The sequence below is a fragment of the Podarcis muralis genome, chromosome 2 (genome assembly GCF_964188315.1).
Source record: "Podarcis muralis chromosome 2, rPodMur119.hap1.1, whole genome shotgun sequence".
Classification (NCBI taxonomy): Eukaryota; Metazoa; Chordata; class Lepidosauria; order Squamata; family Lacertidae; genus Podarcis; species Podarcis muralis.
The window spans coordinates 117,887,184-117,902,540 of record NC_135656.1 but is presented as its reverse complement, the minus strand read 5'-3'; the positions used below and the strand labels follow the sequence as shown (position 1 = coordinate 117,902,540).

At 46.9% G+C, this 15,357-nt stretch overlaps 1 protein-coding gene across 1 annotated transcript; it reads left to right on the top strand.

Annotated features, from left to right (window-relative positions):
* Window positions 1–3,048: 3,048 nt before the first annotated feature.
* On the top strand, window positions 3,049–15,040 carry LOC114592253 (uncharacterized). Its single transcript, XM_077923072.1, is given in 6 exon segments — window positions 3,049–3,225; window positions 5,335–6,129; window positions 7,475–7,604; window positions 8,933–9,178; window positions 13,035–13,399; window positions 13,401–15,040. Coding segments are annotated over 6 exon segments (2,073 nt in total). The 5' UTR covers window positions 3,049–3,078; the 3' UTR covers window positions 13,791–15,040.
* Window positions 15,041–15,357: the final 317 nt, after the last annotated feature.

Here is a 15,357-nt window from a genome sequence, read left to right as displayed (position 1 = left end):
TAATCTTAAACCACACCTGTAGAATAAATAAATGATTTTTCAGTTTTAAGGGTGAAGGGCGAGTTGCAGCAATTAAACCGTGATGTTTCAAGCACATTAAAATCAGAAAAATAAGGTGGGTTCTGAAAATATACTTCTTAAGTTTCAAAACCCAAGGCAAAGAGGTAGAAAGACAGGTGTCAGTCACAAGCTCCTGGGAGGGTCTATGTCTGGAGACCAGACCTGGAAACTGAGGGGGCTTCCTCAGAGGAATATCAGGGAAAGAAGGACCACCCAGCAGGAGAGGCTGGTCATGAGGGAGAATGAGTCACTGCTCCCCCAAACTCAGCCTGCCCTCCGCCCATCCACACCTGCCCATCTTCCCTGCACCAGGTCCACATGCAGAAAGTGGCAGCCAGGCTGCTGATGGGGGCATCTGCCCGATATCATTTGAATTTGATTTCATTGATATCATTATCATTTGATTTGAATTAGTTTTATAATGAAATGATTTTAGAATGTTGCATTATTTTATTGTTGTTAGCCGCCCTGAGCCCGGCTTCGGCTGGGGAGGACGGGATATAAATAAAAATTTATTATTAGTAGTAGTAGTAGTATTAGTACAGTGGTGCCTCGCAAGATGAAATTAATTTGTTCCGCGAGTTTTTTCGTTCCGCGAGTCTTTTCGTCTTGTGAAGCACGGTTTCGGAAAAGTTTTGGAAAAGCTTCAAAAATCACCAAAGTCTTCAAAAACCTCAAAAAAGGCTACCACACCGCGTGCTATGAGTTGCTCCTCGAAGTCAAGTCGCAACTGTATTAACGGTGTTAAGAAAAAGGAAACAAACTTGCAAGACGTTTTCGTCTTGCAAAGCAAGCCCATAGGGAAAATCGTCTTACGAAGCAACTCAAAAAACCAAAAACCCTTTCGTCTTGCGGGTTTTTTGTCTTGCGAGGCATTCATCTTGCGAGGTACCACTGTATTAGTATTATCATGTGGCACCATGGTTTAAGCTTCTGTGCTGGCCACCCATTTGCTAGTGAGACAGGTTAAAGGTCCTTGTCTTAATTTTGAAAACCCAACTTAGGTCCAAGGCACCTCAGGGACCACCTGAACCCTTAGATCAGGCATAGGCAAACTCAGCCCTCCAGATGTTTTGAGACTACAATTCCCATCATCCCTGACCACCAGTCCTGTTAGCTAGGGATGATGAGAGTTGTAGTCCCAAAACATCTGGAGGGCTGAGTTTGCCTATGCCTGCCTTAGATCCTGGCTGGATCACTGAGATCGTACACAGGAGCACCGTTGTCTGTTCCCTGAGCTAATGAGGCTCATTTGACGGCAACAAGAAACTGAGCCTATAGTGTCATCGGCCCAATATTGAGGGTGGCGCTGTGGTCTAAACCACTGAGCCTCTTGGGTTTGCCGATCAGAAGGTCGGTGGTTCGAATTCCTACGATGGACTGAGCTCCCGTTGCTTTGTCCCAGCTCCTGCCAACCTAGCAGTTTGAAAGCATACCAGTGCAAGTAGATAAATAGCTACCACTGTGGCGGGAAGGTAAATGGTGTTTCTGTGCGCTCTGGTTTCTGTCATGGTGTTCTGTTGCGCCAGAAGTGGTTTAATCATCCTGGCCACATGACCCAGAAAGCTGTGGACAAACGTCGGCTCCCTTGGCCTGAAAGCGAGATGAGCGCTGCAACCCCATAGTCGCCTTTGACTGGAATTAACCGTCCAGGGGTCCTTTACCTTTTTTTGCCTTATTGAGGAATATTCTGCCAATAGAGATTCAGCAAACATCTTCTGCTTCATCGTTACAATAATAATAATTTATTATTTATACCCCGCCCATCTGGCTGGGTTTCCCCAGCCACTCTGGGCAGCTTCCAACAAAACACTAAAATACAATAACCTCTTAAACAAGGGCTGCTGAAGACTTTCCTATTCCACTAGATCCATGCCAGTAATTTGGAATACGTCCTTCCACAACAGATGCCTTTTTTTTTTTTTACTTTTTAAATGTTTTAATGTATTTCTGTTGTAAATCGCTTTGATGTTTCTATGAAATAGAATATATATTTAAATGTAATAAAATTATACAAACACATGCATATATACATATGAACATGAGAAGAGCCTGGTTTCTGGATCGGGCCAAAGTGGGCCCATTGAGCCCAGCATCCTGTTCTCGCGGTGACCAACCACATGCCTCCAAAGGGAAACCCGTGAGCAGGATCCGAGCACAAAAGCATCTTTCCCCTCCTGGTATTCAGAAGCGTTACTTCCTCCACGGAGCTCAAGGAGGTTTATGTGGTTCTCTACCTCTCCATTTGAACCTCGCAACAACCCTGTGAGGTAAGCTAGACTGAGAGCTGATGACAGCAAGCTTCATGGCAGAGTGGGGATTTGATCATAGTCCATTGCAGTAACCACTACACCACACTGTCTCTCTGTGTGTGGCAGGCTCAGTAGGTTAGAGCAGGTGCTGACAACGCCAAGGTTGCAGGTTCTATCCCTGTATGGGACAGCTGCATTGCAGAGGGTTGGACTAGAAGATCCTCGGGGATCCCCTTCCAGCTCTGAAATTCTGGGATAATTATTATTATTATTTATTTATTCATTCATTCATTCCCTGCCCATTGGGCTGGGTTTCCCCAGCCACTCTGGGCGGTTCCCAGCAGAATATTAAAAACAGGACAAAACATCAAACATGAAAAACCTCACTAAACAGGGCTGCCTTCAGATGTCTTCTAAAAGTCAGATAGTCTATGCTTCTATAATTCTTCAACATTTCCTATTCAAAAAACATTTCCTATTTAAAACCAAAAGGAACCAGCACGAAATGTTTAGAATGATTTAAACGCAATCAATCAATCAATCAATCAATCAATCAATCAATCAATGAATGTATAGAATAGATAAAATGCACATTTCCCAGCTTGTGCTCCACCCACTGAGCCTCACAGCCAAGCGAGGGAAACACCCGCAACCCACTCGAGGTCTTCGAAGAGTTAAAGCCAGCGAGCTCCTTGCCAGTCCTAGAGGGGTTCTGGGAGGTGTGTTTTAGGCTTCCTAGGGTGGGAATGCGGAAGTGTGGGTGTGCATGTTTGGGTGCGGGGATGTGCAAAAGAGAGAGAGAGAGAGGCAGGCGAGGCAGGACGTGAAAAGTCACAATTTCACTTCCTGTGTGCCATTTCTTCCTCTCCAGCTGGTTGGAGCCTCTTCTAGAGAGAGAGTGTGTGGTTTTGGGGTGAGTTCTTAGAAATTGCTTCAAATTGCAGATTGTCCTTTTGCTTGCTTGCTTTTTTTAAGCGGGAGGAGAGATGCAAGAAGTTAAGAAGCGAGAGGGATTCCTTCGGTGGCTGGAAAGAAACGAACAGCCAAGGTTGCAATGAGCAGGTGCCTTGCAACATTTGCAGCCTCCAGAATTAGGGCAAACGATGCCCCACTCCAGCCCCACCCACCCCCGTCTGCAACCCTGGCAAGCCACTGGCTGTCACTGACGACAATGGACCCAGGGGTCTGACTCTGTGCAGCTTCCTGGGTTCCAGTGCATAGAAATCCCAGTTGCTGGAAACCACAGCCCTCAGCTCCTGTTTTCCCACAGATTGGCCACTGTGAGAACAGGACACCGGACTTAGAGGGGCTGCTGGCCTGATCCTGGGGGCTCTTGCAAAAGTCAGACTAGGATAATAGCAAGCCAGGTTCCAGCCCTCCTCCCTCAGACTCAACGCTCGCTGGGTGACCTTGGGCTGGTTGCTTTCTCTTGGCCCAGCCTACCTCCCAGGGCTGTCGCTAACATGAGAACATGAGACAAGGCTTGCTGACGGGTTGGGCTGAAACATAGATGTCAACTTTCAGATTTGAAAATAAGGGATCAGCAGCCTCAGCTGTCTACAGGATAACTAACAATCTGGGATAGCAGTGGGAAGCAGCGGGAAACGGCGCTGGAATAAGTGAATTTCCCGCCAAAAAAGGGAAGGTTGACAGCTATGGAAAGCCAGCAGCGGCCATTGTCTTCCATTTTGTGATGTAGCCCCTTGAGGAACAGCAGGTATAAGATGTGTCAGGTGAACCTTATGATGTTTATTTTGAAGCTATGAAAAGCTGTGTTGTCTGATTTCTGGGGATCAGAACTGTCAAAGGAACAGGAGCCGCCCAGGTTGTATTTTTCTGGACAGTTGGCAACTGTACATTGGGGTCTTCTTTTAAGAACCACCTGATATATTTTTAGGACCGCTTTATTTTAGTGATTGAAAGTTTTAAAAAACAAATATAAATCATCCCTGTTGCAGGCCAATGCAACTACAGTCATACCTTGGTTGGCGAATGCCTTCGACTCGAACGTTTTGGCTCCCAAACACCATAAACCCAAAAGTGAGTGTTCCGGTTTGGGAACATTCTTTGGAACCCAAATGCCCGACGTTGCTTCCGCGGCTTCCAATTGAGTGCTGGAAGCTCCTGCAGCCAATCAGAAGCTGTGCCTTGGTTTTTGAACATTTTTGGAAGTTGAACGGACTTGCGGAATGGATTCCATTTGAGAACCATGGTACGACTGTACTTTTACTCTGGGTGTTTTATGATTTATTAATTTTTAGGCTACTGTTTTCTCTTCTTTTCTGCAATTGTTTTGGAGTTGCTACCTCAAGTGGTGTATTTTATTGCAGTGCTATGGAGCCCTTTTTCACCCCAAAGGGCAAATTCTCTTATGGGAAACCTTCCAGAAGCCACTTGCACATGGCCGGATATAGCAGTTTTAAAATGCAATATTATAATCAGTTAAAACACCTAAAGAGGGTGAAAATCAGAGCCAGTAAAGGATTTAGGCTGGGAAGAGTCGCAAGAACCAGACAGGGAAGATTGAAACGCCACATTCCCCCTCCCCTCCCCACAGACTTGAGGTTGCTCTTTTTGTAAGTGCAACAGCAGGGATCATTCAGTTTGTAATGTAAGGGTTAATTCTGATACCAGTAAGTCAGCTTGGCAACCAGGCAGAGTGGCATGATGTTTACTGAGGTAGTAAATGCTGTGATTGGCTGTGTAGTTCTGAGGGAGTTTTTATTCTGTATGCTTGGGTCACTGTCTCCCTGCTACAGGCAAGGCTTGAAGTACAAAAGACTTCTCTATGTTTCTTTCTCCTCAGATCATACTCTGTAGAGTGCTTTCATTCTTGTGGGCTTACTTTGTTCAGTTTTCTCAGTAAAGTGTTGAGGCAGGACTTCTCTCCAGACTCTTGTCTGCCTTGTTTGAGTGTCTTTGCTAACATTTCAAATAAATCACTCGTATTTCTCTGAGACCTGGGGCTGTAGGGCGGCATATAAATTTAATAAATAATAGCATAAATGCCTCTTTTGCACAGGGAGCCAGGACCTCCTCTTCAGCCCCCTCTGTGATCTTGCACGAGAAGCTTGCGCCAGGGATGAAAATGGAGGAGCCAAGCCAAGCAGCCCCCAAACCGGTGGAGGGAGCAGAGAGTGTGAGGAAGCCCCACCAGAGGGGCTGCATCCGGGAATTCCTGCAAAAGATGCCGTCCCAGCACCAAGTGAAAGAGGAAGGAGGGGAAGGGCTCCTTCAGCGCTGGGAGGTCCAGTGGCAGGAGTTCCTGAAGGAAGTGGAGTCCCCTCATGTGGGTTGGGGGGTCCTGCAGCCGCCAGAGGAGCCCACCCCCTGGGACGACACCAAAGCCTTCTTCGCCTCCTTTGAGCAAGTGGCCGAAGCCTGCCGCTGGCCCCGGGAGGAGTGGGTAGCTCGCCTCTCGCCGGCCCTCAGCGGAGAAGCCGAGCGGGCCTTCCGCAGGCTGGAGGGCCGGGACAGAGAGGATTATGGGAAAGTGAAGGCGGCCATCTTGCGCGGGGACGCCATCAGCAGGGAGAAGAACCGCCAGTACTTCCGGCGCTTCTGCTACCGGGAAGCTGAGGGGCCGCGAGGGGCCTACAGCCGCCTCCAGGAGCTCTGCCGGCGGTGGCTGAAGGTGGAGAGGCACTCCAAGGAGCAGATCCTGGAGCTTCTGATCCTGGAGCAGTTCCTGACCATCCTGCCTCCAGAGATCCAGAGCTGGGTCAGGGAACGGGGGCCAGAGACCTGCTTCCAGGCAGTGGCCCTGGCTGAGGACTTCCTGCTGAGGCAGCAGGAGGCAGAGCAGCCAAAACCTCAGGTGAGCTCCCTGTGTTCTTTGCTTTCCCCAAGTTGGGAACAGATGAGCAGCCAGTAACCTGGGGAAGGGGGGGCAGGTTTTTATTTATTTTTATTATTCATTAAATTTCTATACCACCCTTCATCCGAGGATCACAGGGCTGTTTATATTATAACAACAAAAAATACATAACATAATAATCAGCAAACATAATATCAAGTAAAACAATTTTAAAAAAACCACAGGGTAAAAGGCCATTGATTGTTTAATTAGCCAAATGCCTCGGGCTATAAAGGCTGCAGATAGTGTATCAGATGGGCGGGAAATTTTGTAATTGGTGTTTCGTTTGGATACTTGTCATTGACCATCATAAAATGACTTGACTTGATTCGGTTGGCAATTAGGTAGCTGACACATTTCCAACCACTTTCCAACCAAAACACAGCCATCCATCGAAATGGTTGATTCTCCAAATGTTGCAGTTCATTTCTACAGCCAAGTAACAGGTACAAAAATTGTGCTGACTCTTACTGTTTATTATCATTATTATTTGTTTGTTAAATATATCACCCCTTATCTGTAGACCTCAGAGGGGTTCACAGCATAAAAATACAGTGGTTACATAAGCTTCAGGTTACATACGCTTCAGATTACAGACTCCGCTAACCCAGAAATAATACCTCGGGTTAAGAACTTTGCTTCAGGATGAGAACAGAAATCGTGCTCCGGTGGCACGGCAGCAACAGGAGGCCCCATTAGCTAAAGTGGTGCTTCAGGTTAAGAACAGTTTCAGGTTAAGAACGGACCTCCGGAACGAATTAAGTACTTAACCCGAGGTACCACTGTACATTCTAAAAACACAAAATACGTAATAAAAACACGAACAAGACCAAAACAAACCAGGAATCCTCGCTCTCCCCCTCCCAAAAACACATTTAGAAGGATATAGGATGTTCATCAGCCAAAGCCCTGGTGGAAGAGGAACGTTATATGCCCAAAGCTGTATAATGAAGGTGCCAGGTGAGTCTCCCTGGAGAGAGCATTCCACCAATCATCATCTTGATCAAAACCCAATATATAGATATATTTATAATAAAAAGAACCAGCGAGCCTATGTAAAAATGTGGAGAAAGGAACTTGAAAGACTGAGAAGGTCGAGAATAATAAAGGACAGCATCTCCCATCTGTAATCGCAAAGCTTTCCTCTGTTGCTCATGTGGTCCCTTGCTGAAAAGGGCTGGAGGGGAACTCAAAGGGCCAGGGGAAGTCTGGCGGAGGGCCGCATGCAACCTGTGGGTCAGGGAGGGTTCCCACTCCCACCCCTGCCCTAAATCCTGTCCTTAGAGAATCTCCTCTGCTATTTCAGGTAAGCGTGCCGTTTGAGGAGGTGGTCCTGAGCTTCTGCGAGCCGGAACTGGTTCCTTCTGACCCCGCCCACCGGCAGATGCGCCGGGAGACCAAGCAGGAAGCTGACCACGGAGAGGCCCTCTTAACAGGTGAGGATGGCAAAAGTGTGTCTTAAGGCGCTTGTAATAGGTTGGAAGGTTCAGGACCACCGAAAGAATATCCTTCTTCACTTAAGCTCATAGTTAAGCTGCCTCGTTCCCAGGAGGCAGTGTTGGCGCCCAACCTGGGTGCCTTTGAAAGAGGATTAGACAAATTCATGGGCGGACAAGGGGATCACATCCCCTTTGGTCAATAGATTGACAATATGGCAACAGAAGGTTATTTATGTAAGTTAAAAGGTAAAAGGACCCCTGGACGGTTAAGTCCAGTCAGTGGTGACTATGGGGTTGTAGCACTCATCTCGCTTTCAGGCTGAGGGAGCCAGAGTTTGACCACAGACAACTTTCCAGGTCATGTGGCCAGCGTAGCTAAACCGCTTCTGGTGCAACGGGACACTGACGGAAGCCAGAGCACATGGAAACGCCGTTTACCTTCCCGCCGCAGCAATACCTATTTATCTACTAGCACTGGCTTTCGAACTACCTAGCTTTCGAACTGCTAGGTTGGCAGGAGCTGGGACAGAGCAATGGGAGCTCACCTTGTTGCAGGGCTTCAAACCTCCTACCTTACTGCAGCCCGTGTTTGGTTAGCCCAGAAATGGAAAACGAGTGAGGTCCCAACTAAAGAAGAATGGCAACTTAAGCTGATGGAATATGCGCAGCTTACAGACTTAACATATAGAATAAGAGGACAAGAAGAACATACATTTAGAAAAGACTGGGAAATGTTTATTGAATATATGGGGGGAAATTATGTACACTTGAAAACGTTGGCAGCATTAAGATAAATTCAACAATGCAAATAAGCTTTGATGGATGGAATAATGGAATAATGAATGGTTTAGTTTATGTAAAATATGCAGGGATTTATGAAATGCAAAATGAACCATGGAAAGTGAAGAAGGGAAGTCACGGATATTTTAAGGATGTTTAAATGAGTATTCAAAAGTGTAAAACAGAAAATTTAATAATATATAAATTCAATAAACATTTTCCAATTTTCTTTAAACCTATGTTCTTTTATTCTGTATGTTAAATAGCTGCGTATATCCCATCAGTTTAAGTTGCCATTCTTCTTTGGTTGGGACTTCACTCGTTTTCCATTTTTGGCACCTGGGAATTTCCATCTGAATTATCCCCAACAAAAAGAACACTGGTTGTTGTTGTTTTTAAGTACATTTAAACATTTTTTTCAGTTCATTATACAATTATTTCTCAGAACTCTTTTACCGTTTTACAAGTCCACCACACATGATAAAACATACCCTCAACCTCTTTGCATCTCCAGCACCTATCTGAAATGTTATTTTCCCATTCAGGAGCTAAAGGGTGGACGAACCTCAACGAAGCGGAGAGGTACAGCCCGGAAGATCGCGAGCATCTGCCACCACGTGGGACGTCGGTTTGGAGAGCAGGAGAGGACGTTTCCTGTTTCCGCGAGCAGGGAAGCGCTCAAGGTGGGCACCAGGAAGTGGACTTGGGGCGAGAAGTCGGTGTGTCTGTCCCGTTTGGGGGCACATTCCAGGATCTGAAGGAGGATGCACACCAGCGGAGGAGTCACACTGGTAAGAGACCAAGCGTCTGCACTGCGTATAGGAAGAGGTTTGGCCAGAGCGCGAACCTCCTTAAGCACGAGAACATCCACTCGGGAGAAAAGCCATTCAAGTGCTCCGACTGCGGGAAGCGGTTTGGCCAGAAGTTCCACCTTCTCGGGCACCGCAAGAGATGCGAGAGCGAGAGGCCTCACAAGTGCCCCACCTGCGGGAAAAGGTTCTCTCGCAGCTCCTACCTTAACACTCACCAGAGAATCCACACGGGGGAAAGACCCTACGAGTGCTCACGGTGCGGGAAAAGCTTTAGCCAGAAAGCTAACCTTAACACGCACCGCAGGATTCATACGGGGGAAAAGCCCCACGAGTGCCCGGTGTGCGGGAAAAGGTTCTCTCGCAACACTTGCCTTAATAGACATCAGAGAATCCACACTGCGCGCTAAGCTGTAAAGATGGCATGGACTGCAGGAGGGTTATTTTTCCATGGCTGCGGGGCGAGATGCAGGAGATCAGTACTGCCAATGAGTGATTGAGTGGATTGCTCACCCGGGCTAAACTTCAGTCGCAAAAATGTCCTGTGTATAGACATTGTGTATTGCAGGAGCATTCGGTTGCTAACACAATAAAGAATATTCTCCATTCTTTCCACGGCTATTTTGATTTTTTATTATTATTTTTTTGGAACAATTGTCTGTATGCGCACACACAACCAAAAAACAATCAAAGGGCCAGAGCAACTCTCCTCGAAGGAAAGGTTACACCCTTTAGGGCTTTTTAGCGTAGAAGAATAAAAAGTGAGGAATGTGATGATAGAGGGGTATAATATTTTGCAGGTTTTGGAGAAAGAGGTTTTTCACCCTCTCTTATAAAATAATAATCACAATTTATTATTTATACCCCGCCCATCTGGCTGGGTTTCCTAGCCACTTTGGGCAGCTTCCAACCGAATATTAAAAGCAATACAGCGCCAGACATTAAAAATTTCCCTAAACAGGGCCGCCTTCAGTTGTCTTTTAAAAGTAAAATACAGTGGTGCCTCGCAAGACAAAAATAATCCGTTCCGCAAGTCTCTTCGTCTAGCGGTTTTTTCGTCTTGCGAAGTAACCCTATTAGCGGATTAGCGCTATTAGCGGTTTAGCGGCTATTAAAGGCTTAAGGCTATTAGCGGCTTAGCGGCTTAGAAAAAGGGGGGGGAGCGGAAAAAAAATCGCAAGACTTGCAAGACGTTTTCGTCTTGCGAAGCAAGCCCATAGGGAAAATCGTCTTGCGAAGCAGCTCAAAAACGGAAAACCCTTTCGTCTAGTGGGTTTTCCATCTTGCGAGGCATTCGTCTTGCAGGGCACCACTGTAGTTGTTTATTGCCTTGGGAGGGCGTTCCATAGGGCAGGTGCCACTACCGAGAAGGCCCTCTGCCTGGTTCCCTGTAACTTCACTTCTCACAGGGAGGGAACTGCCAGAAGGCCCTCAGAGCTAGATCTCAGTGTCCAGGCTGGATGATGGGGGTGGAGACGCTTCTTCAGGTATACAGGACGAGGCCGTTTAGGGCTTTAACAGTCAGCACCAACACTTTGAATTGTGCTCAGAAATGTACTGGGAGCCAATGAAGATCTTTCAAGACCGGTATTATATGGTCTTTGTGGCCGCTCCCAGCCACCAGTCTAGCTGCCGCATTCTGGATTAATTGCAGTTTCCGAGTCACCTTCAAAGGTTACTAGAACTTGTGGGCACCCAATGAAGCAAATGTCAGAAGAGTCAGGACAGGAAAAATAAGGTACTTTTTCACTCAGTGTGCACAGTTAAACTACAGAACTCCCTCCCACAGAGGCAATGAGGGCCACCAGCTTGGCTGGCTTTGTGAAGAACGTGGACAGAGGGAAGTTCTGTCCGAAAAGGTAAATTTGAAGCAGCCGCTTGAAAGGATTTTCAAAGGATTAAAAATGTAGCGGCTTGTTCAAAATGTCAATGTCTGGTAAAAATGTAGTATAGCGAGTCCTAATTCTTTCGGCTGATCATGCCTTAGATCCTGCTCACGAATTCATCATACTATAATATTTCTTTAAATAGTCCAAAAAAGGCTTCCATTCTTCCACAAAGCTGCCATCATTAGGTTCTCTTATTTTAGCTGTTAACTTTTCCATTTCTGCATAGTTCATCACCTTACTTATCCATTCTTCTTCCTTCCATTTTTGAGCATATAAAATCCTTGCTGTTGCTGTAGCGTACATAAACCACTTAATTATCTTTTTTTTTCTTTTCCATCCCTATAATCCCTAAAAGGAAAGCTTCAGGGTTTTGGGGTGGGGCCTCCAGCTGTTTTGAACTACAACTCCTACCACTCCGACAGGAATTGTAATTCAAAACCTGGTTGCCCAAGACTGCATTACAGTATATCGAACAGCACACACATTCTAAATGTAAAACCTTACATTTTCATGAAGGGCGAGGTGGGGTTGTCATCTAAAGCTAAGGCTTTGATGGTAGGCTGATCTATGAAGCCCCCACTTAAAAAAACAACATGGCAAGCAGCACAATGGTAGTAATTTTAGGGTCTCACACCGATGGTGACCCCCTAGACTCCATAGCCAACAACACCTCCTTGCAGAATACAAATTAAAAGTGAAATGAAGTGAAACCCATCCAGGTGGAAAAGCTTGTCGTAACAAATATGGCTTCCGACTGTTTCCGGAAAGTACCGCCAAGTGGGTGACCTGTCGTATCTCAGCAGAGAATGGAAGCACTGCTTTTGAGTTACGGTGGAGAAGGCTTCTGAGATCCTTGGACCCTACAGGCCTCAGGGACCTTCTGGGTAGATAAGGGATCAAAGCAGACTCTCGAGTAACCCAGTCCTGAGGTGTGTAGGACAAAGATGGGGAACCCTTCCCCAGTTGCTTTCAGGAGGGTCTCCTCCAATCTGGATCCAACTTGTTGATGTATTTGTATGCATTTATTGCTCTTGTATCCCACGTCCCTTCCTCCCAAGGAGCTCGAGGTGGCCTACGTGGTTCTCTCCCTCCTCTTTTACTCCTCACAACAACCCTGTGAGGTAGTTTAGGCTGAGAGGCAGTGGCGCCCAAGGTCATCCAGTGAGCTTTGTCGATTTGAACCCAGCTCCGGAAGGTCCTAGTCCGGCACTTTGCAGCACTAACACAACATTGGCTCCTGTTATAACTTAGAAAAGACCAGAGTTTCTGATTTCTGATTTTCCTGGTCAATTTCGCCATTTCGGTGTAGTCCAACATCTTCATCAGCCATTTGTCTCTGGTCAGGACTTTGTCAGAAACCAGGAAGAGAATAACTTTAAGAAGGAATGGGGAAATTTTACAACGTACTTAAGAGAACATTGTAAACAACTGAAGACTTTGGCAGGATTTTAGTAATGCTTGTAAAGTACGGAAAACTATGGTATAGAGTGATACCTCGGGTTAAGAACTTAATTCATTCTGGAGGTCCGTTCTTAACCTGAAACTGTTCTTAACCTGAGGTACCACTTTAGCTAATGGGGCCTCCCGCTGCCGCCATGTGATTTCTGTTCTCACCCTGAAGCAAAGTTCTTAACTCGAGGTACTGTTTCTTGGTTAGCGGAGTCTGTAACCTGAAGCATCTGTAACCCAAGGTACCACTGTAAATGGATTATTGGAAAAAAATTAGAGAAAATTAAGGGAAGCAGTTGAAAATAAAAAGATTGAAAATGGTAACCACCGAAGGCCGGAGGGAAGTCTAAGCATTCAGAGAATCCTAAATGAGGATGCTGATGTTTAATGTTTGAATTTAAATTTGTAATGTAAAATTCAAGAAAAACAATTTAAAAGAAAAAGAAAAGGCCAAAGGGCTCCCTCTGGATCCTTTTCTTTCTTTCTCTTTGTTTCACTAGGTGTTTGGCAGGCAAGTGGGAATGGAAGGAGCCCCAGTCACCAGGAAACCTCTGACCGGCTAGATCAACCATGTGGGATGTCTCCAGGAGGTGGGACAGAAGAGGACCTCTGTGAGGACCACGCCTCTGGGGATCCTTGTAGGCCGCAGAGGCAGTCCGGGAGCAAACCTGTTCCTTGTGGAATAGGGAAGATGATATTTGCCGGAGCCCTGCCAGAGCATAAGCCCAAGACCTGCGTCGTGATCAGCATGGCACTGAAAAACTCGGGCCTCTACAAGCAGGAGAAGAACATCGACGGGGCCATCATGTACCAGTGCACTGAGTGCAGCGAGAGGTTCACTCACAAGAAGCACATGTTCGGCCAGCCACCGCAGAGTCCACAAAGGGAACACGCTGTACGACTGCCCCGCGTGCGAGAAGAGCTTCGTCTGGATGTCAGACCTCACCCGACACCAGAGAATCCACACCGGGGAAAAGCCGTACGCCTGCTCCCTCTGCGGGAAGAAGTATGGGTCGCGCTCGGGCCTCATTCAGCATGGCCACGGCCACGCCGGCGAGAAGCCCCACCGCTGCCCCGACTGCAGGAAGGGGTTTGTTTGCAAGTCGCACCTCACCCGGCACCAGCGGGTCCACGTCGGCAGGAAACTGTATGCTTGCTCTGAGTGCGGCGAAAGCTTCTGCCAGATCTCGCTCCTCATGCTGCACAAAAGAAACCACGCCGAAGAGAGCCCAGCAGAGGTCAGGCTCCCATCCTGAACTTCTGGAATTCCACTGTCCCCTTTGAACTGTTTGCAATCGTGCATTTTCTTGTGTCGCTTCTCAGAATTAGAATTAGAAATTTTATTGTTACGGTCACAGACCAGTTCCAGGTCACTTACAATATCGGGAAAATCATAAAACACAACAGGGATACATTGAATTGCAATTGGGTATAACAGAGACAATTCAGATATAGCGGCAGTTAAAAAAATATATTAAATCTTGATCACTAAAATATAACCTAAAATTATCATTTAATACCTTAATCATTTTGGTAGCACAGCTTGTTCCCTAAGTTTTATGGCATTCGCACAGAATTTGGCCACCCTTAGCGTAATCTCTAGATCCTTGTCCTCTACCAGGAGTTTTAGACATTGAAGTTCAGACCCATTTGGAGATTTTTGTATAACAGGAGTGATAAATACCGAGCGTATATCCCCGTAGAAACGGCAGCATAATAAGACATGAGAGACAGTTTCTACCTCCATCAAGCCACAGGGGCAAACTCATTCCGTGTATGGTTTACCCTCGAATCTGCCCCGCAATAAGGCAGGTGGCAGCACGTTGAATCTAGTGAGGGTAAATGACCGTCTGTATTTGTAGTTTTGACAAATACCCGGTAATTTGCTGGGGTAAATCCTCTCCCATTATCTTTTATTGCTGGGTGTTTATTCATCTCGCTCACGTGGCATTGCAGTTCCACATCCCAAATTCGTTGGCGGATTATTGCTCTAGCTTTCTCATAACCTGCAGCTATCAGGGCCTGTGTATTCTCGGCCTTCTGGCTAAGATCCAGTGTCGCTTCGCAATTTAAAATAGTCAGCCTCAGAAGGAAAGCACTCTGCGGTTTTTATCATTTAAAAGGTTAGGCCACACTTCGGATTTATGCTATGAATCAGGGGTGGGGAACCTCTAATGCGGGCCGAAAAGCGGCCCCCCGGTCATCTCCATGTGGCCCTCAGAACACTCCCCAGTCAACATCCTTCACTGGCATGTCCCACTCTCCTCGGGTGTTTTTACTAGGCTGGAATGCAGCCTTGAACTCCAGTAAGGCCTCTTGCTTGCCTGCAGGATGTATGTAAAAACCTGCCCCCATACCAGTGCCATGTGGCCCCCAAAAGATTCCCCAGCAGTGAATGTGGCCCTCAGCCTCAAAAATGTTCCCCACCCCTGCTTTCAAGCTCCTTGGGGCAAGGACTTCCCCACCACCCATTATTATTTTATGAATGCAACAGAACCCTGGATAAACCTGTTGTCAGGGGCTCAGGGACTGAGCCACAGGAGAAGGAGGAGATGGAGAGCGAAGGGGAACAATCGGAGGGGAGCGCAGGAGGGTGTGACAGTGACCAGAGAGATTCCCTGAGTCTCTCCAGCGAATCAGAAGATTCCCAGAAGGAGGCCCCCAGGGTCAGGGCAAGGGGGGCCAGTGGGGAGTCGCCAAGCGGCAGCTGGAAATCAGGGCTAGCTTCCCCACCAGAGCGCAGCGGGGGGGAAAGAATCCCACAGATTAGAACAAAAGCCTCCTCCTGCAGGAGGAGAGAGTGAGGCAGGACTGACCACGCCT